Source organism: Vicugna pacos, chromosome 34, assembly GCF_048564905.1.
Source record: "Vicugna pacos chromosome 34, VicPac4, whole genome shotgun sequence".
NCBI lineage: Eukaryota > Metazoa > Chordata > Mammalia > Artiodactyla > Camelidae > Vicugna > Vicugna pacos.
The window spans coordinates 231,723-259,663 of NC_133020.1; the positions used below are offsets into that span (position 1 = coordinate 231,723).

At 45.3% G+C, this 27,941-nt stretch overlaps 2 protein-coding genes across 3 annotated transcripts in view; one reads left to right on the top strand and one right to left on the bottom strand.

Moving 5' to 3' along the window:
• Positions 1–27,941, top strand: part of LOC140691293 (AT-rich interactive domain-containing protein 4B-like) — a 91,655-nt gene that overhangs the window by 33,830 nt on the left and 29,884 nt on the right. The window contains exon 7 of one of the 2 annotated variants that reach the window (XM_072954564.1): positions 476–1,033. The exons of the other annotated variant lie outside the window; for it this stretch is intronic. Within the exon in view, the coding sequence (XP_072810665.1) occupies positions 476–601 (126 nt within the window). The 3' untranslated portion in view covers positions 602–1,033. Of the gene's footprint in view, positions 1–475; positions 1,034–27,941 lie in introns of those variants that run through there. 2 annotated transcript variants of the gene reach the window in all.
• Positions 627–4,258, bottom strand: LOC140691323 (uncharacterized). Its single transcript, XM_072954674.1, has 2 exons — positions 3,858–4,258; positions 627–1,333 (listed from the first exon to the last, which is right to left on the bottom strand). Exons 1-2 carry the CDS (start codon positions 4,256–4,258, stop codon positions 727–729), a joined length of 1,008 nt encoding a protein of 335 aa, XP_072810775.1. The 3' UTR covers positions 627–726.

Sequence of the window (27,941 nt, forward strand, 5' to 3'; positions counted from 1 at the left end):
GGGATTATTATAATTGTCTACTTTTGTGTCTGCTCAAAATTCCCTACAATAAAAAATAATCATAAAAGAAGTGCAAATCAGATCAGTCTCTCCCCTCAACAGCTTCCTCAGCTCTGCAGTTACTTAGGGTAAAACCCAAATATTTTCCTGTGTGGTTGGGACCCCACCACCTTCTGCAGGCTTCTCTCTGTCCCTCAGAAACCCCAAGCTCCTTCCCACCGCTGGGCATTTGCACCACCTGCCCCCTGCCCCCTCTACCTGGAGCCCCCCTCACTACACGCACACACCTTGTCAACCCTCCCTCACCCTCTAGGTCTCAGCTTAGACATATTTCTTAAGGCACTTTCTCTGATCAACCACCGACCCATAGGGGGCCCTGTTAGACTCCCTTGTGGCACGGCATCCTGTGTTCTTCCTTCAGGAGGCTTATCCCAGCTGTGAGGGCAGGAATGTGTTTGGAACTTTCTCCCCACAGGACGGCCAGCTCTGCGAGGGCCTGCCGACCCCAGGCCTCAGGCAGTGCCTGTCCCGGGATGCCCTCCCCTGCCAGTCATCTACATTAGGTCCCAGCCTGGCCCTTTGCCCTGGATCTGGAGCCTGACCAAGGAAGGCCAGAGAAACAGGGAGAAGGTGGGCCAAAGTTGCCCCCAGAACCGGAGGTGGGTTTGCCGCCTGCCCAGCCCTCATCCAGACACAAATGTCAAAGCAGCCCAGGAAGTTTCTCCTCTAGAGCATGGGAACATCATCCCCACAGCCTTCTCCTCCCTCACCCATGTCTCCCTGAGCCCCCACCTCCTTGCTGATCCCACCCAATCCCAGCTTCCCAGGACCTGAGTGTCTCCCTGGCCCAGACTCAGCCCCACTCCCCCAGCCCCAGCCTGGCTCCAGGGATGAGGGGACATGATTCTGAACAGGCACCTTAGGGGTGAGGACCACGGCAGAGCCCCCACTGATGCTGAGGATAGGCACGAGGGGCTGGGAGGAGATGAAGTCCTGGATCTGGGCCACGGCCTCAGTGCCGACGTTGCCCTCAGAGACGATGCCATGGATGCGGGCAGCGCCTAGCAGCCCGCAGATCTGGGTGAGAAGACTGCTGGGGTTGGTGGTGTTGACCCCCACGGTGAGTGGTTGGATCTCTAGGAGCAGGTCCAGGAAGCTCTGGGGGATGAGGCGGGTATGGGCCTGGCCCTGCAATGGCCCTAAGCTGCCGAACACCACGGCCACCATCACAGCCTGCTCGCCCTGCCCGGGGCCCAGCCCTGCCCAGGCATCGAGGAGTGAGGTGAGCAGCAAGGCCGGCCCCAGAGCCCCCCACCATGTCCACCAGAGGGTCCTGCAGAGAGACCAGGATAGGCATGGGGAGGGAGGCAGAGGCACGAAGAGAAAAGAGAGACAGACAGGAGGCGAAGGCCAGAGTCATAAGGGCACACATCCAGAGGATGAAAGAGAAGAGGGGGAGCCTCCTTCCACAAAGAGAGGCAGAGAGAGAGGGAGACAGACAGACACAGACAGACAAGGAAAAAGAGACAGAGGTTAGCTGAGCGTCTAAGCGCAGCCCAGAGGGCGGGGGCTGGGAAGAAGATGCCAGGCTAGGTTCTCATTACTTCCATTTTATGGTTGAACACCATGCTTGGAAACTCATCCATCTGGGTTCTGCCCCAGGAAGGTACACAGCAAATGCTAATCTGGTGCCAAGTGCATGGATTTGAGTGGAGAGGCTTGAGTTCAAGTCCCAGTTCTGCCGCTTACTAATTGTGTGATCTTGGGGAAGTTACCTAGCCTCTCTGAGCCATGTTTTCTTGCCTGCAACAATCACAGGACCTACTTCACAGTGGTGTGAGGGGTGCCCACTGTTATCAGCATCCTTATCCTACAGGTGACAGCCCCACAGCCAGGGGAAGGCAGGCAGCCCTGTAACACACACACACACACACACACACACACACGTACCATTCTCCATCCTAAACTGGACCTAACATCTCCAAGGACCCTCCTCTGCTTAACCCTTCCTGGCTCAGAGCCCCTCCTCCTGGGCACTGGACATCCCTACCCTCCCCCCATTGCCTCAGTTAGTAGCCGCTCTTCCACAGCAGGTGTGTGACCCAGTTGATTTGTTCGGAGCTCAGGGTCACCTGAAACCCTGAGGTATCTCACACATGAGCTGCCTCCCTAGGCCATCACTGATGGGAGGGGATTTTTACCATAACCCAAGGGCCTGACGTGTATCCCTGCTAAATGAGCATCATGGCTTTGGACTGGGACCAATAGCCACACTGGTGAGTGGTACCCATGCATGCAGTTCTCCCTCCCAGCTGGCCATCGGCCACAGCTTTACCCCCCCTCCATCACCATGACATCCCCAAAAAACTTCTGAACAGGGGAGAGTGGAAGGGCGACCAGGCCGGGCCTGGTTGAATTCAGGAGGAGAAGACGGGAGTTTTGGCGGGGGAGGGAATACTGTGCTCACTTTTCTACCCTTGAAACTCCCCCCGTGTGTGATTTCCTAGTACACTGACTTCCAGTGTCAGCCTGGAGACGTGTGTGTCTTGTGTGCGAGCCTGAGCATGCTGTGCCCGCAGCGACCTCCAATCAGAGATTTCAAATTACACCTGAAAAGGGCACTGCTGGGCTTGTTCCACACTTTGCAAGGCCTCTCTGTGCTCATCTCTGCCCGTCCCTGTAGGTTCCCCACCCTCTGGGAAGCCCAAAGCTTCCCCCACCTCTGCCTCCCAGCTCTGAGCTCCAGATCTCTGCTGCCCAGCACAGCAGCCTCCAGTCACGTGTGACTATTGGGCACTTAAATGTGTCTCGTCGGAATTGCGGCATGTCGTGTCAAATACACACTGGCTATTGAAGACTTGGTGTTCAAAAAGGAAAATATCTCAATATTTTTATATGGATTACACGACAAAAGAACATTTTAGATACATTGAGTTAAACACAATATAGCCTTAGAATTCATTTCACCTTTCTTTTTACTTTTTCTACTGTGCCTTCATGAGCTCTCATGTGGTTTCTTTTGGAAAACGTAGCTGTAGATGAAGGACCCAAGTCCTCCCTCAGCTCCAAGGAGACTCTCTGATGGGAACGTGTCTTCCAGGACTGGAGTTGAGGAGAGGAAACTGAGGGAGGTCTTGCCTCTCACAGAAACTGATTGCAGGATGCCTCTGAAGGGAGGAGTCCCAATCAGGCAAGTCTGTGAACTTAAAATAGCAATGGACAGATTCAAAGAGATGCAGATTCCAGAATCTTAGCACCACATGGCATCCAGTCTCCTGCACAAGGCAGGAGGGGGGGCCCCACTGGCCTGAACCACTCCTCTGGCCACTGCAACCCTCAAACAGCACAGCTGCTCCCTGGTGCCCACAAATTAAACCCAGACACTGGGTCTCATGGACAGAGCCCCACACACTCTGACCCCAACCAACTGTCCTTCCCTCCGTGGATCCCACACTCTTGCCACTTAGGGGTGACCCTACTACCCTCGTCTCTTGGCTTTTGCTCTGCTGTTCCCTCAGGCTAGAATGTCCTCTTCCCACCACCTCTCTCTTGTCTACACAACAGATCCCCGAATTTTCAGAGCCCAACCTCAATCCCTCTCCCACAGAGCACCTGCCTTAGTTCATCCAGGCTCTGGAAACATGGGTGAGAAGACAGAGGGTCTGGGTCTGGCTCTAGGCCGGTTGCCCTTCCCCCCACCCCACACCCCCACTTCTCCTGGGTTGGGGAGCTCCTCTGCTAGGGCTTCCCTTACTTTGCTGTGTGTCAGGTATTTGCCAGCCCAGGATGCCGCCGACCCACACTGGACTATTGTCTTACAGACCTCTGCCCACCCACTTGGGGTCCACCCCTTTCACAAACGGGCTGTTAATATTTTATGAACATCCGGACCCCAAAAAGGGTCCAGGGAGAGGATGGCAATGGTCAGGCTTCCGGGACCCTCAGCATCACCCTGAATCGCCTGAGCATCTCCATGAGCTCGCCCAATCTCAGGCAGGCTCCCACGCACGGACATGCACACACACACACTCACACTCCAGACATCTGATGGCTGTCCCCTCTCCCAGGCCAGGAGCCTCGGTCCCAGGAGTCGGCCCCACCCACCAGCCACGCTGTCTCCGGGGGAGCCGAGGGACCCAGGCTCCGCGGCTCCTCTGGATCCACTTCCCTCCGAGTGAGCGGACTCTGCTTTACCGTCGGGTTTTCCTCCCTCCGGCTGAGCTAAAACCCGAACCCAGGTGTCAGGGGAGACGACCATTTCGCCATCATGACCCCACTGACGCGGGCACGGGGGTCTCCCTCCTCCAAGACTAACTCCCCCCTCCCCGCTGATTCCGCCCGGACCCGCGGGGAACCTCTTACACTTGGCCTATGAAGTTCGGGGTATTTTTAGGCCAGCGATAAATAATTCATAGGGAACGTGGCATCAGGCTCCCCCCACGGGAGGAAGGGGTGTGTGCGGCGAGAGCCACCGTCACCCCGCGGCTCAGGGACACTGGCGTTGCGGCAGAGGCAGCAGCGGCGACTCCGAGCAACGGGACCCGCGCCACGCCTCCTGGCGGCCAAGCTGGGCACCACGCACTCCGCGCCCCTCGCCTCGCGGCTACCCTCTGCGGGGTGGGGGGGCGCGTGTCCTCGCTCCCAGGCCCCCTTCCCCACTGCCCCAAGCTGGTCGCCACCCCAAGCCCCGAGGGTGGGGGTTGCGGAGCTCGCCTGACAGGCAGAGTTGTGGGCGGGTACCACCCCGGGCCTGCCCTGGGGCAAACCCAGGAGTCTGGACCCCCGCTTACCCGATCCCCTAAACAATGCTATTGGGGTTTCTAGTATGGAGTCTACTAGGAGCAGGCTCCAAACCTATTGGCACAGCCAGAAACTACAAGGGTTCCGAACTAGAATCTGCTGAGTCCCCTCCAAGTTGCTTTCCTCAGTTTCTCCATGGCCTGGGTCAGGACCAAGCCAGGGCAGTGCCCCCATCGGAGGTATGGGACCCGAGCCGGAAGTCCTAGCGGGTGAGCAGGGCTAGGGCTAGTGGGGTGAGCGCAGGTCCCAGTGGGGATTCCCCTTCGCTCACCCAGCAGGATCTTTGGATGGGTCGTGGTACGCACCCTTGGGAATTTTTTGGCTGCTGGGTGCCTTTGCCTTCTCATGGCCCTGGCCCTGCCCGCTTAGGCCTAGGCACCAACGGCCTTCCGCAGCAGGAGGCTAGGGGTTTCCCTTCCCCGCCGTCAGGGATCCTGATGGAAGACCCGGCAGACCAGAGCCAACCCGCTGGTGCGGCAGCCAGGGCCCAGAGCACAGGGGCTCACGGCTCTCCCGGGTCCTCTTTGCCCACCGGTCCTTTCCTATCCTCGGAGCCTGGGTCCGCCTGGGAGCGAGGTCAGCACTTGGGAAGATCCCACAAAGGGTGAAGCCCAGGCTTATTCCCTGAGGTCAGAGAAGGGAGCGGTATGCGGAGCAGGGGAGAAAAAGAAGAGCTGGAAGGGGAGGGCCTGGGGGGAATCACGGTGGGTGAAGGGGCAGGGGTGTGAAGGCAGATGCGCGCAGTAGGTGCTCAGCAAACCTCTGGAAGCAGGGGACCGGGCTTCTGGAGCCGCCGACAGCCCTCTTCGTCCTCTGCTCTGTGCCCTCTCCAGCTCGCTTCTGTCTGGCAAACCCGGCCACGGCCCCAGCTCACAGCCCCGCTCCCTCCCCCGCCTCCCCCGCACCGGCTTGCAGTAGCAACGGTTGCGGGGCCGGCAGCCCAGACTCCCGCGTCCCGCACCGCCCCCTCCCCCGCGGTGCCGTGGCGCCGGGAGAAGGAGCTGGAGAGCTTGGTGACCCGGGAGACCATGTCTTGGGCGCCTCGCCCGCGCCTGTCACCTGGGTCTCTCTCGTCACCTCCTCTCCGCCCGCCCCGGTCCAAATCCGAGGCCCAGACCCCGAGAGTCTCGGTCCCCCGACCGCCCCCTCCTCAGGCTCCCTGCGCTGGCCAGACTCTCCCTGGTGTCCCGCGTCCGCCTCCATTGTCCTTGCCCGAGAGGCGCCTGAGCCCAGCCCCAAGTTTGCGGCGCAGCTGGCGCCCCCAGCTCGCCGCCCCGCCCCTCATCGAGGGGAAAGGGCGCTGCGCCCGCGCCCAGAGCTCGCGCCGGCCGCCTCCCGCGCGGTGCGCGTCCCGGCGCCTCGGCTCCGCGCGCTGGCGCGCTCTGTCCTAGCTCGGCGGGCGCCTGAGCCCGGGCGCCCCGGGGCCAGTGCCCGTGGCCCGGCCTGGCGGGCTGGGCCGGGCCCGCCCCCGCGCCCCGCGCCCCTCTTTCCTCCCGTGGGCCGCTAGGCGCCCGGCTCCGTCCCGGGCTGGGCTGCACCCTGCATGTCTGGCTCCCGGGGCCAGCCAGCCAGCCGGCTGTGGGAAGCGCTGGCAGCCACCCGCGGGGGCCCGCCCCGTAACAACCATTCTTAACTCAGCCGTATTTGACTCACAAGCCATGTTTTGCTCATCTGTTTTATATGAATATATATAATTAAATATAGATATCATTCTACACACCTATGTAGAATGGTAACCTGGTAATTTCCTTGAAAAAATTGACTTTCAAGTGAATTTGTCATTGATTCATCTTTACTCATTTATTTGTGTTTTATAGTTAAGTTGTGTTAGAAAACAGTTCAGCAGATGATGTCTGGGGTATGGCATTAGGACAACACCTGCTGTTCATAGTTTCAGCGTGTCTGCATTTCTTGGCATGTTCCTTAGAGACTCTAGTCTGTAATATAGGAGGGAACACTGGGTTCAAAACTACTGACGCTGGAAGAAAGCAAGTAAAGCTTCATTTTCTTAAGTATTCTTTTTGACAACGGAAGGCAAGAAGAAATCAGATTCTTACAGTGGAAGAAAGTATCAGCCAATGCAGAAACAGACATCAGTGGAAACTTTATATTTATTTTCAAAGTAACTTTTTCTACATACCTTCACCAGATGGCAGGGCACCAAATGGCACCAAATGGCACCACCAAATGGCAGAAAGAAAACTCACTTCAGTATTGCAAAATTTCTTGAATTTGAATATTCATATAATCTAGTCCTAACAAATCTAAAAGCCATTATATTACTGAAAGACATTTCCAGTGTGGGGGTGGGGAAGACCTAATTACTTGCTTTTTATAGGAGAAACACACTACACAGCACACCTGAGTTAAAAGTAAAGGACAGAAAAACATATACCATGAAAACACTAATCATAAAAATGTAGGGCTGGCTGTATTACTTCTTTCAGAAGATGTAACAATCCTAAATGTACATTCACTTAATAACAGGGCTTCAAAATACACAAAGGGAAGACAGAACTGAAGGAATAAATTTAAAAGTTCACAATTATAGTTGGAGATTTCAACATTCTTCTCTAAGTAGTTGGTGCAACAAGTAGACAGAAAATAAGCCTATGGGAGGGGCTTCAAGAGGGTGGAATAGAAGAACATGGAACTCACAAAATATGTACTGAATTCTGGCAGAAGATCATATACAAGTGGAGCTACAGGAAAAGTCTTCACATAACTGTGTAGGAAGAAAAAAGAAAAGGAATCAGGATCAGATCTGTGCCCAGAAAGGGAGTGGTGGGAGGGGAGAAGTGGCCTCACCCTGGAGAGCCCCCTCTGCAGCGAGGAGGTCAGCTGGGACAGAAGAAGAGCTTCAGAGGCTCAGAGGAGAGTGCAGCACCTGCTCTGTGATGGACGGAGTGGGGAGAGACCAGCACAGACGGTCCCTGTGGTCCCCAGCCCAGATGGGAGCCTGCTGGTGTGTGCCAGGACTGGGTGCTGGAGCTTGAGCTGCAGAGGACAGACCCAGGGAGGGGGCTGGGGCTGGCTGCACAGAGGCAACCTTGGGGGGCTGGGGTGTGGCCTGGGCTGAGGCTGGGAGTGTGTGTAGGGAATCCTGGGTGTGCCGTCGAGGGCTCCAGTGTTGGTGCATGGGAACAGAGGGGCAGGACTGAGCCACAGCAGCCTACTTCTCAACTTGCTCTGGAAAATAGAATAATGGAAATCACCCAATCAAAACAGCAGATAGAAAAACAAATTTAAAAAAGAATGAAAGCAATATAAGAGACCTATCGGGTAATATAAACAACCTAACCTACTACCTAAAAGAATTAGAAAAAGAAGAATAAACAAAACCCAAAGTCAGCAGAAGGAAGGAAATAACAGAGGTCAGGGAAGAAATAAGTAAAAATAGAGATTTAGAAAATGATAGAAAAAAGTCAACAAAACCAAGAGCTAGTTTTTTTTTTTTTTTTGACAGAGTAAACAAAATTGACAAACCTCTGGCTAGGCTCACCAAGAAGAAAAGATAGAGGACCCAAATAAAATAAGAAATGAAAAGAAGAAATTACAACCTATACCACAGAAATATAAAAAATTCACAAAAGAATATTATGAATAATTATATGCCAACAAATTGGATAACCTAGAAGTGGACAAGTTTTTACAAACATATAGTCCACCAAAAGTGAATCAAGACAAGATAGGTAATTTGAACAGACTGGGATTACGATTACTAGAAGTGAAATAGAATCTGTAATTTTAAAAAAGTTCCCTGCAAACAGAAGTCCAGGACTGGATAGCTTCACTGGGGAATTCTACCAAACAAAGAAGAACTTTCACCAATCCTTTTCAAACTTTTCCAAAAATTGAAGAGGAGGGAACACTCCCACAGTCATTCTGTGAAGCCATTACCCTGATACCAAAACCAGACAATGATATCACCAAAAAAAGTTATAGACCAATATCTTTTATGAATATAAATGCAAAAATCCTTAATAAAAATATTAGCAAATGAAATCCAACAACACATAAAAAAGATTGTATACTACTATCAAGTCAGATTCATCCCAAGGTCACAGGGATGGTTCAGCATATACAAATCAATCAATGTGATACACCGTGTCAATAAAAGAAATTGTAAAAGCCCATGATCATCTCAATAGATGCAGAAAAAGCAGCTGATAAAATTCAACATGCACGTATGATAAAATCTCTTATCAGAGTGGGTATAGAAGGAACATATCTCAACATAATAAAAGCCATTTATGACAAATCCACATCCTACTCAATGCTGAAAAGTTAAAAGCCTTCCTACTAAAATCTGGAACAAGATAAGATGCTCAGTCTCACCACTTCTATTCAACATAGTATTGGAAGTCCTAGCTCTAGCAGTCATCAAGAAAAAGAAATAAAACTTATCCAAATTGGAAAGGAAGAGGTAAAATTGTCATTATATACAGAGGACATGATACTATTTATAGAAAACCCTAAAGACTTCACACAAATCCATTACAACTAATAAATGAATTCAACAAGGTAGCAGATATTAGATTAATATACAGTAATCTGTTGAATTTCTTTACACTAACAATGAAATACCAGAAAAAGAAAGTTAAAAAAAAGTCCCTCTTAAAATCGCATCAAAAAAAAAAAAAAGGATACTTAAGAATGAACCTGACCAAGGAGATGAAAAACTTATTAGCAGAGTACTATAAAATATTGATAAAGGAAATTGAAGATTATTCAAAGAAATGGAAAGATATCCCATGCTCTTGGACTGTAAGAATAAATATTGTTAAAATGGCCATGCTACCTAAAGCAATCTACAGATTTAATATGATCCCTATCAAATTTCCCAGGACTTTTTTTTTTTCACAGAAATGGAACAGATAATCCTAAAACTTATATGGAATCACAGAAGACCCAGAATTGCCAAAGCAATACTGAAGAAAAAGAATGAAGCTGGAGGAATAACACTCCTAGACTTCAGACAGTACTACAAAGCTACAATAATCAAAACAGCATGGTATTGGCATAAAAACAGACATATGGATCAATGGAACAGAACAGAGAGCTCAGAAATAAATCCACAGACCTACGGTCAATTAATCTTTGGCAAAGGAGGCAAGAATATACAGTAAAGAAGACAGTCTCTTCAGCAAGTCCTGTTGAGAAAGCAGGACAGCTGCATGTAAATCATTGAAGTTAGAACATTCCCTCATATCATACACAAAAATAAACTCAAAATAACCAAAAGACTTAAATATAAGATAGGACACCTAGATAAATCTCCTAGAAGAGAACATAGGCAAAACATTCTCTGACATAAGTTGTAGCAATGTTTTCCTAGGTTAATCTACTTAGGCAATAGAAATAGAAACAAAAATAAACAAGTAATTAAACTTAAAAGCTTTTGCACAGCAAAGGAAACCATAAACAAAATGAAAAGACAACCTACAGACTGGGAGAAAACACTTGGCAAACAATACAACTGACAGGAGCTTAACTTCCAGAATTTACAAAAAGCTCATACTACTCAATAGCAACAACAACAAAAATACTTATGTAATTGATAAATGAGCTGAAGACTGAAATAGACATGTCTCCAATGAAGACACACAGATGGCCAAAAGATACATGAAAAGATGCCCAATGTTGCTAACTATCAGAGAATTGCAAATCAAAACTACAATGAGGTATCCCCTCACTCTAGTCAGAATGGCTGTCATTAAAAAGTCCACAAATGATAAATGCTGGAGAGGGTGTGGAGAAAAGGGAACCTTTCTACACTGTTAGTAAGAATGAAATTTTTGCCAATATGCAGCCAGTATGGAAAACAGAATGGAGATTCCTTTAAAAACTAAAAATAGAGTTATCATATGATCCAGCAACCCCACTCTTGAGCATATATCCAGAGAATACTCCAATTCGAAAAGGTAATGTACCCAAGTGTTCATAGCAGCACTATTTACAATAGCCAAGACATGGAAACAGCCTAAATGTCCATCAACAGATGACTGGATAAAGAAGATGTGGTATATTTATACAATGGAATACTACTCAGCCATAAAAACCAACAACATAACGCCACTTGCAGCAACATGGATGCTCCTGGGGAACGTCATTCTAAGTGAAGTAAGCCAGAAAAAGAAAGAAAAATGCCATATGAGATTGCTTATATGTGGAATCAAAAAAAAAAAAGAAAAAGAAAAACCAAAAACAAACAAAGCATAAATACAAAACAGAAACAGACTCATAGACATAGAATACAAACTTGTGATTGCCAGGGGGGCGGGGGGTGGGAAGGGATAGACGGGATTTCAAAATTGTAGAATAGATAAACAAGATTGTACTGTATAGCACAGGGAAATATACACAAAATCTTATGGTAGCTCACAGAGAAAAAAATGTTGCAATGAATATACGTATGTTCAGGTATAACTGAAAAATTGTGCTCTACAATGGAATTTGATACAACATTGTAAAATGATTATAAATCAATAAAAAATGTTAAAAAAAAAAAAGAACAACTGGGGGAAAAAAAAGACTCTGAAGCCCTTGCCCTCCTGCTTCCTTGTCAGTCACAGCAGGTTTCATTTGTATTGTCCCCATATTTAAGCTAGACATGTGCTAGGTATGGTTAGCCGAGTTAGCCATACACCTCAGAAATCTAAGGCCACAGAACCTGAAAATCAGAATCATTACATAGTAAGTCATCTTGCTTTACCTGATCTCCTCAAGTCCACACTTCATTCATTCATTTAACAAATATCTCTTGAGCATGATTATGTCAGAGTGCTCAGCTAAGTACTAGGACTGCAGCCTGAGCAAGGCAACTATGGTTCTTGCCATTTAAGGACCTCCTAGTTTGGCGTAGGACGGGTGTTACATAATTGTAGAAGTACTTATTATTTCTATTGAGATAACACTTTGTCAAGGGTACATACAACATGCTGTGAGTGCTCTTGTTAAGACTTACAACATATCTGGCGATGTCAGGAAAGACTTCCCTCAGAAAGTGACATATAAATTGAGACCTAAAAAATAAATCTTCTAGGAACTTATCAGGTAGCAGAAGAAGAAGGAGGAGGAGAAATTAACTAAGCAGATGATGGAACATGTGTGCAAAGGCCCTGAGGAGGGAAAGAACCTAATTTTTTAAGGAATTAAAAGAAAGCCTATGTGACTGAAGCATAGAAAATAAAAAGCATGATGTAAGGCTCAAGAGGTGGGCAAGCGCTAGATCTTGCAGGGTCCTGAGTTAAGAGGAGTAATAGACCTTGGTCTCCTGATGGCTTCATGGTTCTTTTTGTTCTTTCTCTCTCTCTGTTTTCTCATGAGGGGTGAAATAGCTCAACTGGGAAAACAAGGCCTCTGGGTGTCATTGGTCGTTGTTTTACAACCTCCCAAAATTGAGCTGTAGATGTTCCCTTTTTTTATCAAGGCCACATCCCTGTACTAGTCAGCTGTGTGCCCTGGTCTCCTCTGTGGTTGGGAAGGGTGGGCCTCGCCTGGAGCACTTGCTACATTGGGTCTATTTGTGGACTAAGCATGCATTTCTGCGAGAGAATGATAGCTCAGAGAATGTGTGCATTTTTCTATTTCTCTGCTCCTGGGTTTTTCCTAGTAAACCTCATTCTATGACTAAAAAGGGCATCACCACTGATGTGCACCTCCCTGCACTTTGCACAACATTACGGGTCTTTGGGCTCCGAGACAAGGGGGGTGTGGGTTTAGTTAGGAGGCTACTGCAGGAGGCCAAGTGAGAAGCTATAGTGCCGTGAGCTGCATGGTAAGGAAATGGAGAGTAGAGAGATTCTGTAGACATTTAGGTGATATAATCAACCAGATTTGGTGACTAAGATGTGGAAAATAAGAAAGAGGATGGAAATTTCAAGTATATTTTCTGACCACACAGTATGAAACAAGAAATCAGCCACTGAAAGAAAAATGAGAAAAAAAATAAAGATTACATGGAGACCAGATAACATGCTACTAAAATATCCAAAGGATCAATGATGAAATCAGAAAATACATTGAGACAAACAACAATGAAAACACAGCTTTACAAAATCTACAGGATGAAGCAAAAGTGGTTCTAAGAGGGGTGTTCATAGCAATACAGGCCTTCTTCAAGAAACAAACAAAAAATCTCAAACAACCTCACCTAGGCAACCACCTAAAAGAATTAGAAAAAGAAGAAGAACAACAACAAAAACTCCCAAAAGTCAGCAGAAGGAAGGAAATAATAAAGGCCAGAGAGGAAATAAATAGAGATTTTTAAAACTAGAAAATAATTAGTAAAAACCAAGAGCTGGCTTTTTGAAAGGATAAACAAAATTGACAAACGTCTGGCCAGACTCACGAGAAGAAAGGAGAGAGCACCGAATGAAACAAAATAAGAAATGAAAGAGAGAAACAGCAACCAATACTGCAGGGAAAAAAGCACTCATGAGAAAATGCTATGAACAGTTATTTGCCAACAACTTGGATGAACTAGACTAAATGAACAGGTTTCTAACAACATACAGCCTGCCAAACCTGAGTCAAGAAGAAACAGATGAACTTGGACAGATGGATCACTAGCAATGGGAAGGGGGAATTATATTTATTTATTCATAGAGGAGGTTCTGGGGGTTGAACCCATGGCATTGTGCACGCTAAGCATGTGCTCTACCACTTGAGCTATACCTTCCCCCAAGTTCTCTTATATCTTAAGCTAGAAAATAAGATTTATTTCCTTCACTGCCTGTTCATGGACTTAATAATTCCATTTACAGGAATGTGCCCTTAAGAAATAATTCAACACAACCAAAATGTTACATGGTAAGGAAGTTCATCAAAGCATTATTTATAGTAAGAAAAAACAAAGCGAAAAGGAAAGTGGAGGGTATAGCTCAGTGGTAGAGTGAATGCTTAGCATGCACTGAGGTCCTGGCTTCAATTCCCCAGGGCCTCCATTAAAGGTAAATAAATAAAAACCTAATTGCCACCTTCAATAAAAACAATTTATTAAGCTAGAACAAGAGAAATAAAATAGGGGGTGGCTCAGCGCCCCCGCTCTAGGCTGTGCACATAACCGAAGACAGGCCGGGATATGCAGCGCTTAGGGTGTGTGTCACGCGAAGAAGGCGCCCCCCAGAGCTGACGTTGTAAGACGCCAAGCATCCTGTGCAGAAGCCCAGAAAGAAGTACAGATTTTACCCCAAAAAGTTTATGTCAAAATTGCATTTCATCATTTAAACTTCCTTGTTTGCAAGTTTGCTTCCTCTGATACTCGGGAAAAAGAAGCTAAAAAAGTTTGTTGAAGGTGCCAGGGCCTCCCCTCTGCCTCAGTTTCCTCGTAGAGAAACTGCGCGTTGAGCTTGGGGAGGCGCCGCGGGCGCCGTCGCTGTGCAGGTCCCGCGGGCAGAGGCCGGGCCTGCGAGGGAGGGGAGGGCCAGCCTTCTCAGCTCCCGCGGGAGACGCATCGTCACTGCTGTCCTCACGAGGAAAAGCGGTCTCTCCCCCCCGCGCCAGGCTCGCTCCCGCGCAGCCGCCCCGGGCTGGCCGCCGCCGCTCGGCGGGACGCGCTCGCCTGAGCCTCGGCCCGGGCACCTGGCGGGGCCACCAGGGCCGCCTGCAACTCCGTCTTCTCACTTGCCACGTTCCAAAGACTTTCGCCCCAATGTGCAGTACTTTTTATATCCACACAAATGAGTCATTTTCTTATTCTTAAGAAAAAAAATGTCTGACTTAAAAACATGAAAGTCCTGGGCCCGACAGCTCGCTACAAGCATGGCTGGTGTGGCCAGAAGCTCTACCCTCCCAGGAGAAAGGGCAGGGGCCAGGGGTCTTCACAGGTGAGGTCCCTCTGAGGGCTCAGGACATGAGAGCAGCAGGCCCAGCGTGACCCCAGAGGTGTGACACAGGCTCACAGGGCCTCTAAGGCTTTGGAAGATGCCAGTGTCATTGCAGAGAGAGGGAAGGCCTCCCTCCTGACGAGCACAGGTAACGAGACTGGGAGGAGGACCTGCTGGCCGCGGTCCCAGTCTGCCCACCCCGCGACACCGCCCTTTTCTGTTATTTTCCCTCCATGGGCTTCAGATTTTCACTCTCTGATCCCTTGCGCTGACCCTGGGCCCCAAACTCTAAACAAAGATGTGTAGTGAACATTTCCCTGCCCAAATTCATGTGGGTCAGAGGCCATGCCACCTCGTCACTCGCCGAGTTCCCAGGGCCTCACCAGCACCTGGACGCGGTGGACTCAATCACCTGAGTCACTCCTCCTGCCTGAGCACCTGACTTCAGTCTGAAGCCAAGACACCTGGTCCCTGCACTGATCTCAGAATTCTTACCTCACCAAGTACGAGTGCTGAGAGTGTTCAGCCCTCCCCCACCTCCCGACTCTGGACCACCACGAACACAAGGCTGGCACGGGCCCCTGGAATGCTCATTCCATCATGGAGGCCTCCTTGGCCTCCAGGATGTGGTCTGTCAGGCTCCAGGGCATGGACATCTCAACGGGGAACTGGATCCTCCTGCCCATCAGCAGCTCCAGGAAGAACTCTTGGAACCACAGCTGTGAAAGGTCACAGCACTGCTGGAGTGTCTCTTGAGGGATTCAAATAATACCACATTAATCTTCTGCAAGCAGAAAATACTCCACTGGGCACCAAAAGGGGAAGGGCCAGGCTCTCAGCCCTGAGCCCTGGGAGTGGACGTGAGCAGGGAGGGGTCGCCAGCACCTTACACAACGTGTGGCCCTGGACAAAGCCACCCAGATGTGCCCATTCTCACTCACACACAGAGCAGAGCCAGCATCCGGCCCCAACACCAGCGCCCAGCTATGGGACCTCATCAGTGCCGTGTGCCTTCTGGCAGGACTGGGTGAAAAAAATGTCCTTTTTTTAAAAGGAGAAATAAAAACAGGATTACCTTATTTCACTTTGGATACGGATGCAGGATGACATGCATTCTTGGTGCAAAATAGGGACAGATGGAAAACAAATGTTTCCATCCTTTTATGAAGTGGAAAACAAAAGCGTTACTATTGCTCTAACCTGCAGTGCCCGCAGCCAAGACAGAGTCCTCCATCTCTGAACCAGTGGCTGCAGCACAGGAAGAAACGTGGAAGACTCCATGATGATGAAGGGCACCCCCAGGGCACCCTGGTCATCTCCAGATGGGCTGCCCTATTGGGTCACCTGCCACCTTCCACATACGGCAGTCAAGGCGGCTTCTGGTATTCATCACTGCCTGGGTCGCCAGCCAGGTGACGGTTACATTGACCCATGTTGCTGACCCAGTGCAGGTTACAAAGACTGCATCCAGGTCACCGGGCCAGCCCTGGCTCCACAGGCCTCAGCCTTCTAAGGGCCGTGTCATATGGAGGGAGCCCTGGCCAGCTGAGCATTTAAAGCAATAAGTGAGGGAAGACCAACTGGGTTACACGTGTCACCACCTAAGTGCATAAAGGGACCGCAGGAGGGGACGGCCAGGCAGGCGGAAGCTTTCTAGGATGTGTTAGTGGTGTCAGAACATGCCAGGCCAGATGCTGGTCGGCAGTAGCTCTTACCACTGCGATTTATCAGGTGGGTGTAGAAGAATGATTCTCCGTGAAATTTTTCTATGTCCAATATGGTGGCCCCTCAAGGCTACTTCTCAAGGTTTTCTTGGAACCACTTTTGTCTGCAGCGAGGAACTCTAGCATGGTTCTCACCATGTAAAGCAGTGTCATCCAAGGAAACACCGGCAGGGGGAGAAAATACACATGGCACCTTAGTTACACAAACGCAGGTCAACCAGAGAGGCTGCCCCGAGGCCACTGAGCCTCCTCACGGGGCAGCGCCCATCAGAGTGGCCGGGTCCCTGTGGCTGGGGACCAAGAACTCGGAGCAGAGCGGTTCACCTCGTGCCGCAAACGTCTACAAGAAAAACAAACAGTGCATCACCTCCGAAGGTTAAAAGAGGCGGATAGGTGTAGGACTGCCTTAGAAATGCGTTCACCACATGCAAGAGCCTTTCTGCGTCCGCAGCCTTGAGCTGCCTGAGCAGCTCGGTGGAGCACAAGGACTCCGCCATGGTGTGCACCAGGCAGAGCTAGACACAGACAGACGGGGACAGATGGGGACAGACAGAGACAGACAGGGACAGGTGGGGAGACAGCGTTAGTCACGCACAGCATCCTCCTCCCGCCGCAGAGCCTCCTCCCTGGAGCCCGAGAGGCTTCGTGCAGAGCCAGCAACGTGCTCTGCTGGGCATTCCTGCAAGCCTGGCAGGAGAGAAGCCCCCGACACAGAGACACAAGCAAGAATTACAAAGTCCCCAGACGGGGAGGAAAAGCAGAAGGGCTTGTGACAGCAGAGCAAAGCTGCCCCGGGGACAGGAGAGGCGGAAAGAGCCGGGAGAGGGAACTGAGGACTCGGGACATGGAAAAGCTGTTGTTAATATCCCCCAAATTTTATCTTTAGAAACGATCATCTTTAGATCCAGTGTCAAAATTATCATAACATTTAAGCCCCATCAGGAAACAGCATAAACAAGAACACGTAGACTTTCACCTGCACTTTGGGACAGGGGTTGATGCAGTCGAATTAAGTTCTGCGTGCAAATAACTAGACCCGTGAATTGCGGGCTGTCCAGGCTCCAGATTCACTCGGGCAGGCCGTAAAGGAGAAGAAACACAGGCAATACCTGACCTGCCTGAGCAGACAGCAGTGAGGTCATCTCACTCCCAGCCCCCTCAACGCCCCCCGAGCCCAGGGTCAGCCCACCCAGGGGAACAGTGGAGGAAGGGGAGCAGTGGATGGGAACCTGGGTGCTAGAGGGTCCCACACGCCACAGCGCCTTGATGTCAAAGCTGCTTTTGGGGTCCTTCTCGGCCCGCAGGGTCGGGTCATTGCAGGGCGCCTGCCCTGTCTCTCAGTCGCACACAGTCTTCCTGATGGCCTGCAGGACACTAACCCACCCGGTCAAGTGGTCAGGACAGACGCCGTGCTATGGCATGTCCTCACCTAACATACGGCCAGCTCTCACACGTGAGTTCCTCTGCGGGTGCTGGGGGCACGTGGCAATGGGCCAGTTCAACGTGAAACTTTAAAAATAGGTTGTTTTCTTGGGGACCTTACTCTCCCCGGAAGACCTGATATGTTGCAATTTGCATCAGTTAGCCCAGAAGTGATGTTTTATATCTTAAACACTGAATCATGTTAAGGGCAGCAAGAGAACAGACCACAAACATTCACCCAGACCTGAAACTTGACTTCCCTGTGACGGATCCCATTTTCTGACTTAAACATGAAGTCAACAACACAATCATGGGGACTGGGCCTGTGTCCCCAGCCCATTTGGAACATGGTCCTGTTCCCAACACAGCTCTGCCGTGCGGAGACCCCCACAGGTGCCACCCTTGGAGCACGTCTCCCACTTCGTGAGGCTGTATCACAGTGAGTGTGAGCAAAACCAAGGCATTACTGGAAACATGAAAACCTCCACTAAGTCCTCTGGGCGAGGGAACGAAAACTGGGACGCCTCAGACTGGAAAATCTTTTTAATGCTGAAGTCCTGCCACACCAGGTGACAATTACCTCAACCATAAAGCGACAAAGTGAAATCAATACACATGTGAGCCCCTGAGCTACATTTTACAAAAATGTCTCTGAAAGACAACTTTATCTATAAGGCTGCACATTAATAGAAAACTAGCTCACAGTCACTTCAAGAGCTCTACAATATGTATGCAGTTGTTGACCGATTTGTAGGAGGGGCCAAAAGGAACAGAAGCAAAATTACTGATGATAAGGCATACGAGACAGGAGATGAGTTGCTGGCTGGCGTGTCCCTACAGGCCTGGTGGACAAAATTGTCAGACAGATTTTGAGAGATCCCCAGGCCCCAAGTAAACACACCCTTGTCCCTGGGTCTCCAGACTGCTTAGACCTTCTGCAGCTAATTTACTGTGGGTGGTTCAGGTTGAGAATTGGACTCACTGCATTACATTTAAAGGAAATTCACCAAAGGGATGCCTAGAGGTTGCCAGTAAGTGCACTGAGCATGTGCATGAAAATGTAACTCTCCAGCTGTTCACACCTAAGCTGATCCTACTGTTTTGGAGGCTGAGTGTGCAGGGAGGTGTGTGTGGTGCGGCAGATCTCCGGATGATGTTTTTCTTTGTGATGGCCTGCCTAAGCAGCTCCCTCTGGGTGACCTGGGAGAAGTCCTGCAGCACGGCATAGATGGTGTGGTGGATGGCATGTTTGAACACGCTCTTCATCCTACTCACCAGCAGCCGCAAGCCTCTGATCATGGTGATGACCTGCAGGTGGACATGTGACCTTCAGTGTGCTGGAGGGTGACAGCTGAGCTCCGTGCACCTGGCACACACTGGGAGGCTGCCTCCCCTGTGCACAGGGCCTCTCCCTGGCCTCCTGCTCTGCACCTGCAGCTGTCCCTGCTCCTGGGTCTGACCCCATCAGACCATGAGTGCCTTGAGGGCAGGGACTGATCTGCTTGGCCTGGAGCTATCAGGGGCCTCTGGTAACTGACTCAAAACACTTCTGAATCCATCACAGTGTATCTCTCTGTGAAAGACTTCAAAAGAAAAAGAAGATAAAGATTCAGGAAGGCAAATGTGTTATTATCTGAAAAAGAAAAAAGAAGTCACATGTTTGTAGCCCAAATCCTGTCTGGTAAACAATAATGGCACAGTGATTTAATATGCATAAAAAGGCTAGAAGGAAATACACTGCTCAGACTTCATCTCTGTGACGGCATCAGAGACCCTGCTATCCTCATTTCACAGAGAAACATGCCTGTTTTCTCTGCTTTGGAGATTTTTTTGCTTTCCTAATAACAAAAAAAAAAAAGGAAAATTTCCATTTAAAAAGGCAAATTTTCCGATTCAAGTTGAATTGAATTCAAATTCATAGCAATATGAATGAAAATGAAAATATTACATATTCAAACTCATGCAATGTAGAACAGGTTTGCTAAAAGGTAAATTTGAAGGTTTGGATCCATACATTAGAAAACAAAAAAAAGCCTAAGATAATAATAATCTAATATTCAGCACTAACTTATAAAAACATAAACTCTCCCCAAAATAGAGGGAAATGAATATCTAAGAGCAAAAATTAATGAAACAGAAAGCAAGCTTATAATAGAGGGTGATCAACTAAGATGAAGCTGTTTTATAAAGAAACAAATGCCCAGCAATACTGATCAAGAAAACACCAGACAAGGCATGAATTATAAAAACTACAAATAAAGAGAGGGCCATTTCCAGACAATTTACAGATACTAAGAGTTTATAAGAATATACTATCGGATAAACATAAAGATTGATAAAATAGAATTGAGTCCAGAAATAAACCCTCACATTTACAGTCAATTAATTTTTCAACAAGGGTGTGAAAGCTAGTCAATGGGGAAAATTTTGTCTTTTCAACAAACAGTATTGAGACAACTGAGCAACCACATGCAAGATAATGAAGCTGGACCCCGTGTAGGAAAGTCAACCCAGCAGGCCAGGGATGACCGAACCCTGCACACTCCCAGGAAAGGCCTGGCCCTTGGCTGGCTCCAAGGAACTGACTCAGCCACTGGAATATTCTGCCTGAAGAAAGTCTGTGTGTCAGAGGCTCTGGGCTATTGCAATGTCACCAATACTTTATGCTAACAACTGATTTATGGCAAAAAGCTATTTTTGCTCTGGGTCCAGAGTCTGAGCAGCTGTCAATCACACATGTGCTACAAGCCTACATGAGTGATCCCCAGTAAAAATCCTGGACACCAAGGCTCAGGTGGGCTTCCCTGGTTGGCAGCACAATGCATCTGTTGTCCCTCATCACTGCCAGAAGAATGAAGCACTTCTCCTGCAGTTCCCCTTGTGGGGGGAGAGGAACACCTGGTATTTGCACCTGGTTTTTCCTGGACTTCACTCATGTATCTTTTCCCTTTGCTGATTTTAATCTGTGTCCTTTTGCTGTAATAAATCATAACCTTAAGTAGAACAACTACTTAGATCTGTGAGTCCTTGTAGGAAATCTAGCCTGAGGGTGGTCTTGGGGACCCCTGACACACACCCTAACTCACATCATAACTCAAAATGGAGCATACGTTTAACAGGCAGCAGAACATGGGAGCAGATCTTTGTGTCTTAGGTTAGGTAGTAGTTTCTTAAGGTATGACATCAAAAACACAAGCAACAAAAGGAAAAATTAAAAAATTGAATTTTAGCAAAATCAAAGCCTTTTATGCTTCAGAAAACCTCATTAAGAAAGTAAAAAGACAGCCCACAGAATGGGAAAAATACTGCAAATCGTGTATCTGATAAGAACTGGTATCTAGAATATATAAAGATCTCAATAATAAAAAGACAAATAACTCAAATTAAAAATGGGTGAAGGATCTGAATAGACATTTGTCCAAAGAAGATATACACATTGTCAGCAGGCACATGAAAATATGCTCACCAGCATTAGCTGTTATAAAGATGCAAAGCAAAACCACCACGAGATACTATTTCTCATCTAGTAAGATGGCTAGACTTGCAAGACAGACATCAGGTGTGGGCAAGGTATGGAAGAAAGTGGAGCCTCAGGCGCTGACGGTGGGAATGTAACGGAATGCTACCACTTTGCAAAAGCATCTGGTAGTTTCTCTAAATATTAAACACAGAGATGGATATGACCCAGCAATTCCACTCCGAGCATGTCATCAGAAGGAGTGAAAACAAGTCTACCCAGAAACCTGCACACAGAAGTTCACATCAGCATGAAAAAGTAGAACAACTCAAATGTCCATCAGCTAACAAACTGATAAATAAAATGTGACCTACACATAGAATGAAATATTATTTTATGATGAAAACAACGAAATACTGATACATGTGTGAACCTTGAAAACATTCTGTTATGTGAAAGAAGCCAATCACAGCCACATATTGCACGATTCCATTTATATGAAATGTCCAGAATAAGCAAATCTACAGAGTCAGAAAAGAGGTTGCCACAGGCCAAAGGAAGGGGAGAGTGGGGGGCTGACCACCAATGGGTGTGGGTTTCTTTATGAGGTAGTAAAAGGGTTCCAAATTTGACTGTGGTTGCACAGTTCTGTGAATATACCCCCTCAAAGCACGGAATTTTACACTATAAATGGGTGAGCTGTATAGTGTGTGGAGGAAAATCTGTTCCCAAAATAAGACGAGAATTTATTATAAAAAAAAAAACTATGTCAAAAAATTAGAAGATTTAGAAAGATTCTTAGAAAATCCTTGAAAATACAACTTAGAAAAACTGATATGAAAAGAAATAGAAAATCTGCACACTCTTTTCTAAAAACAATTGGGGGGGAATTAGGTTTGTTAATTAATTGATTTATTTATTTTATTTTTTGATGGAGGTACTGAGGATTGAACCCAGGACCTTGTGCATGCTAGACACACACTCTACCACTGAGCTATATCCTCCCCGCTACACACTCTTATACATAGCAAAGAAACTAAAAGTTTCAAAAAACATCCCTTAAAGGAAACGCTTCACCAGTAATGCTAGAAAACATTTAAGGAAAAAATAACATTTTGCACAAACCACCACAGACAACAGAAAAGAAGGGAGTGCTCTGTGAGCCATTTTGTGAAGCCAGCATCCAAGAACCAGAATGGAAGGTTATAAAGGAATGTTACCCTCTCCTTAGGTGCCTTTTCCTTCCCAAAAGCACCCTATGAAAAGAGGGTGGTGGTGCTTGGTGTGGGTAACTTCACCATAGAGACATATGGCAGACACTCCCTCAGCCAGGTGATCAAGGTCAACACCAGCAGTGGTGAATCACAGTGACAGCACGGACCTTTGATACGATGTGATGAAAACAGCATTTCAGTTCTGTGGTCCTCCTTCCCGAAAGCTATAACCCCAGTTTAATCATGAAAAAAGCATCAGATAAATTCCAACAGAGGGACATTCTAAAAACACTGATCAGCACTCCTCAAAACTATGAAGACCATCACAAACAAGGAAAGTCTGAGAAACCATCACAGTCCAGAGGAGCCAAAGGATGCATGAGTACATGTAATGTGGGACCCAGATCAGGGGAAGAACATCAGGGAAAAGTGAGGAAATCTGAATGAAGCATGGGCTTCTGCTAATAATAATGTATTAAGATTGGTTTATTAAAAATGCAGCAATACTAATGTAAGATGTTAGTAATAAATGAAAATGGGTTGGGGTATATGGGACTTCGCTAGTATTGTCTTTGTGATTTTTTGGTAAATCTAACAGTGTTCTCAAATGAAACATTAAAAGAAAAAATTATTAAAAGCCACACTCACTCATTAACTTTGATGCAAAAATCCAAATCAAATGTTAGCAATGTATATCCAACTATATATATATATATATATGTATATTTATATGTAAAGTTGAGTTCATACCAGGAATGCAAGGCTGGCTTAACATCAAACCTGATGCAAAAAATCCTGTCAATGTAAATCCACATTAATGGAATCAAAGACAAAAGTCATACAACTATCTCAATGGATACAAAGTGTTTTTAGAAAACTAATATCTATCCAGGATAAAAATCTCTTCACAAACAAGGAAGAGAAGTCAACTTCCTTGCTCTGATGAAGGCTGGCTACAAGGAATCAACAACAAATATATCATTTGGTGAATTGTTGAAAGTTTTCCCTTTGAGATGAGAAACAAGACAAAGATGCCTGGATCCTCCTTCTGTGTAATGAGTAAGGATCCTATGCAGTGTGATTGGGTCAGGGGGAGAAGAGAGAGAAATAAAATTGTCATCATTTCCAGATGATATGATTATGTAAGTAGAAAATCCAAAAAAAAACTATGGAAAATGTATTACGATTAATAAATGAGTTTGGACAAGTTGGGGGATACAAGGAAAGATATAAAAAATAATTTAGATTTTAAACACCAGTGATAAATGTTCAGAAAAACTTAAACCATATAATATCAAATACCTTGAAATAGAGCTAATAAAAGATGTGCAAGAGTTTTACAGATGAAAAGAGAAATTAAAGAGAATCTTAACAAATAGAGGGACATACCATATTCATAAAAGACTTATGGTTCTGAAGCATGAGAAGCGGTGTTCTCTTCTCATCGTAAGTGCCAAAGATCATTCAATAAGAAAGAATACTTTCTTCAACAAATGATGCTGGGACAACTGGATATTCACATACAAAAGAATTAATTTGGATGCTTACCTCTCTCCATATACAAAAATTGATTCAAAATTGGCTTAAGACCTAAATATAAGACCTAAAACTATAAAACTCTTAGAAGAAAACATAGGAGTAAATCTTCATGACCTTGTATTTGGCAATGGTTTTCTTAAATATAATACCAAAAACATAAATAACAAAAGAAAAAATAGATAAGTTGGATTCCATTGAAATTAAAAACTTTTATGTATCAAACTCCATCAAGAGAGTAAACAGGCAACCTACAGAATTGGCTAAAATATTTGCAAATCATTTATCTGATGAAGATCTAGTATCCGAAATATTAAGAGAACCCATATACCCAACAACAAAAAGATAAACCCAATTTTAAAATGGACAAAGGAGTGGAGACTAAAGAACATGCTATTTAAAAAAAAATGAATCAATGAAAAAAATCAAAGAGAAAATAAAAAATACCTCAAGACAAATAAAAAATTAAAACACAACTTTCCAAAATCTGTAGGATGCAGCAAAAGCAATTCTAAGAGGGAAGTTTATAGGGATGCAGGCGTACCTCAAAAAAAACAAGAAAAATAGCAAATAAACAACCTGATCTGCCATCTAAAGGAATTAGAAAAAGAAGAACAAACAAAGCGCAAAATGAGCAGAAGGAAAGAAATAAAGATCAGAATGGAAATAAATAAAATAGAGACTTAAAAAAAGAAGGAAAGAAAAGAAAAGATCAATGAAACTAAAAGCTGATTTTTTTAAAATATAAAATTGATAAGCCTTTAGCCAGGCTCTTTAACAAAACAAGAGACCCAAATAAACAAAATAAGAAATGAAAGTGGAAAAATTACAACCAATATTACAGAGATACAAAAAATCATGAGTGATACTATGGACAATTATAGGCCAACAAATTGGGCAACCTAGTTGAAATGGATAAATTCCTAGAAACATATAATCTTCTGAAACTGAATCAGGAAGAAAAAGGTAATCTGAACATACCAGTCAGTGGTAGTAAAATTGAATCTCTCAGTAAACAGAAGTCCAGGACTGGACAGCATCACAGGAGAATTCTACCAAACAGATTAGGAAAAGCTAAAATCTGTGCTTCCCAAAGTATTCCAAAAAATTGAAGAGGAGGAAACACTCCTGGATTTATTCTATGAGGCCACCATTACCCTGATACCAAAACCAGATGAAGACACTACAAAAAAAGAAAAGAAAAGAAAAAAGAAAATTATAGGCCAATATCTCTGATGAACATAGCAAAAATTCTCAACCAAATATTAGCAAACTGAATTCAACAATATGTAAAAAGAATCATATATCATGATTAAGTGGGATTTATTCCAGAGATGCTAGGAAGGCTCAAAATCTACAAATCAACCAATGTGATGCGTCACATTAACAAAATGAAGAATAAAAATCACATGAACATCTCAACAGAATCAAAAAATGTATTTGACAAAATTCAACATGTATTAGTGATAAAAACTCTCCTCAAAGTGGGTACAGAGGGAACATATCTCAACATAATAAAGGCCATTTATGACAAACCCACAGCTAACATCATACTCAATAGGGAAAAACTGAAAGCTTTCCTTCTAAAATCAGGAACAAGACAAGGATGCCTACTCTCACCACTTCTTTTTAACATGGTATTGGGAGTCCTAGCCACAGCAGTCAGACAGGAAAAAACATAAAAGGCATCCAAACTGGAAGGGAAGAAGTAAAACTGTCACATTTTGCAGTAAAGTCGTCGGAGACAAAATTAATATATAGAAATCTGTTACATTTCTATACACAAATGGTGAACTATCAGAAAGAGAAAGAAAGAAAACAATCCCATTTAAAATGGCACGTAAAAACATGTGGGAATAAACTTAACCAAGGAAGCAAAAAAACCTATGTTCTGAAAACTCCAGAACACTGATGAAAGAAATTGAAGATGATGCAAAAAAATGGAAAAAGTATCCCATTTTCATGGAATGGAAGAATTAACGTTATTAAAATATGCACATCACCCAAAGTAATCCATAGATAATCAGAACAATTTCTTTAGAAGAAGAACTCTCAAATTACTTTGTTTTGCATTAAGTGCTTGACTATAAGCTCTTATGCATGGGGGAAGAGTGTGAGATGGATTGTTAAGCATATGCATCTAGAAATGATCCCCCAGTTTTTAGCCACTGTCTTCATCCTCCAGCCTCGGTCCTATTTGACTGAACCACTCCTGGTTTCAGTCTTTTCCCTGGCTACATTTCCTTCTGCGTGTGTTCAGGAGTGGGGCTTCCTTTTGTCCTTTCACAAATACAATCATCCCTTGGTATCTGCAGAGGGATTGTTTCCAGGCTCCTGCCATGGATCCCAAACTCCAAAGATGCTTATTAAAAATGGCATACTCAGTTGCATATAATCTGCACATAGATCCTCCCATATACTTTAAAGGATCTCTAGATTACTTATAATACCTAATACAATGCAAATACTATGTAAATAGTTGTAAATACAATGCAAATGATGTGACAATAGTTAGTGGTATGTAGGGAATTCAAGTTTTGCTTTTTGGAAATTTCTAGAATTATTTTGTTTGGGTATGAATTTTGTTTTTTGGGGGGTGATTAGTTTCGTTCGTTTGTTTGTTTGTTTGTTTATTTATTTATTTATTTCATGGAGGTACTGGGGATTGAACCCAGGACTTCGTGCATGCTAGGCATGCGCTCTACTACTGAGCTATATACCTTCCCCCTGGGTGTGACTATTTTTGATTCTTGATTGGGTGAATCTGTAAATGTGAAACCCAAGGATATAAAGGGCTGACTAAATACACTTTGCCATCATCTTTTCATCTTCCTGTAATTTGTAAGAATCTCTTGTCTATGAAAATTTCCCTCTACTTTTCCTCTTTCTTCTTATGGGATTATATTCATTTATTTATTTTTCTAAAAATTATTCATTATTATTTTAATGTGAGCTCAGGAGGGTGAGGAATAAAATCCATGTCCTCAGTCATCATTTTGACACAAAAGCCCCAATTTTTTTCTTTTAATGTTTTTGCAGTCAAAATTCCAGTTTAATCCCTAACTTGAAAGTATTCCAATGAATTTCAACAAATTCCATTTGTCCACAATAGTGGTGCTATTTAAATTCTCATTTTTTAAAAACCTAATTTTGTCATCGTTTACCAAAAATCCAGTTAATTGTAGAAGAATTGGAAAGTAAGAAATATCATAAAGTAACAGTCATAATCCCATCATACCAAGTAAGGCAATTATTAACTTCTAGCCTTTTTTTCTCTCTAAAATTATTATGTTCCATTCTCCACTTTTGCTACTAATTTTATAGATTCTGCAATGCTGAAGTCCAGTATACAAGCTGACAAAAACGAATTCCCCCCCATAGCAGTTGGGGAAAGAACAGGGACAGGTGTTTTAATCATTTTTATCTCTTCATACTTTATATCATTTTACAGTCAGGAATATGATTATTACATGATTATAGAGTGATAATTATTTTTCTAGTCAAATGTTAGTGAATATTCTTGTTTCCCTAAAACAAATTTTCCAGAAATTAAGACAAAGGAAAAAAATACTTTAAAAGGCTCTCCATACATATTGTCAAACTGTCCTCAGGACTGGCTGTACCAATTTAAGCACAACCAGCGATATTCGATAATATGCCTTGTTTCTCATTTTTCTCAACATTGGCTTTTATTATTTTAACTTTTTTTGATAATTTAATAGATCATAAGAGTGATCTCACTGTTTAAACTTACATTAAAAATTACTTGTAAAGTTATTTTTCCCATAAATTTATTGGACTTCTATCTGTATTCTTTACTTTTCCAGCAAATTGCCCATTTTTGTGGGGAGAGTTCATTCTTTTTCATGCTGGTTTTTTTCAACTTTCCCTCAAATTTTTGTTAAAAATCTACTATGTGCCAGGCACTGTTCTAGGTGTTAGGGATTCAGGCATAAAC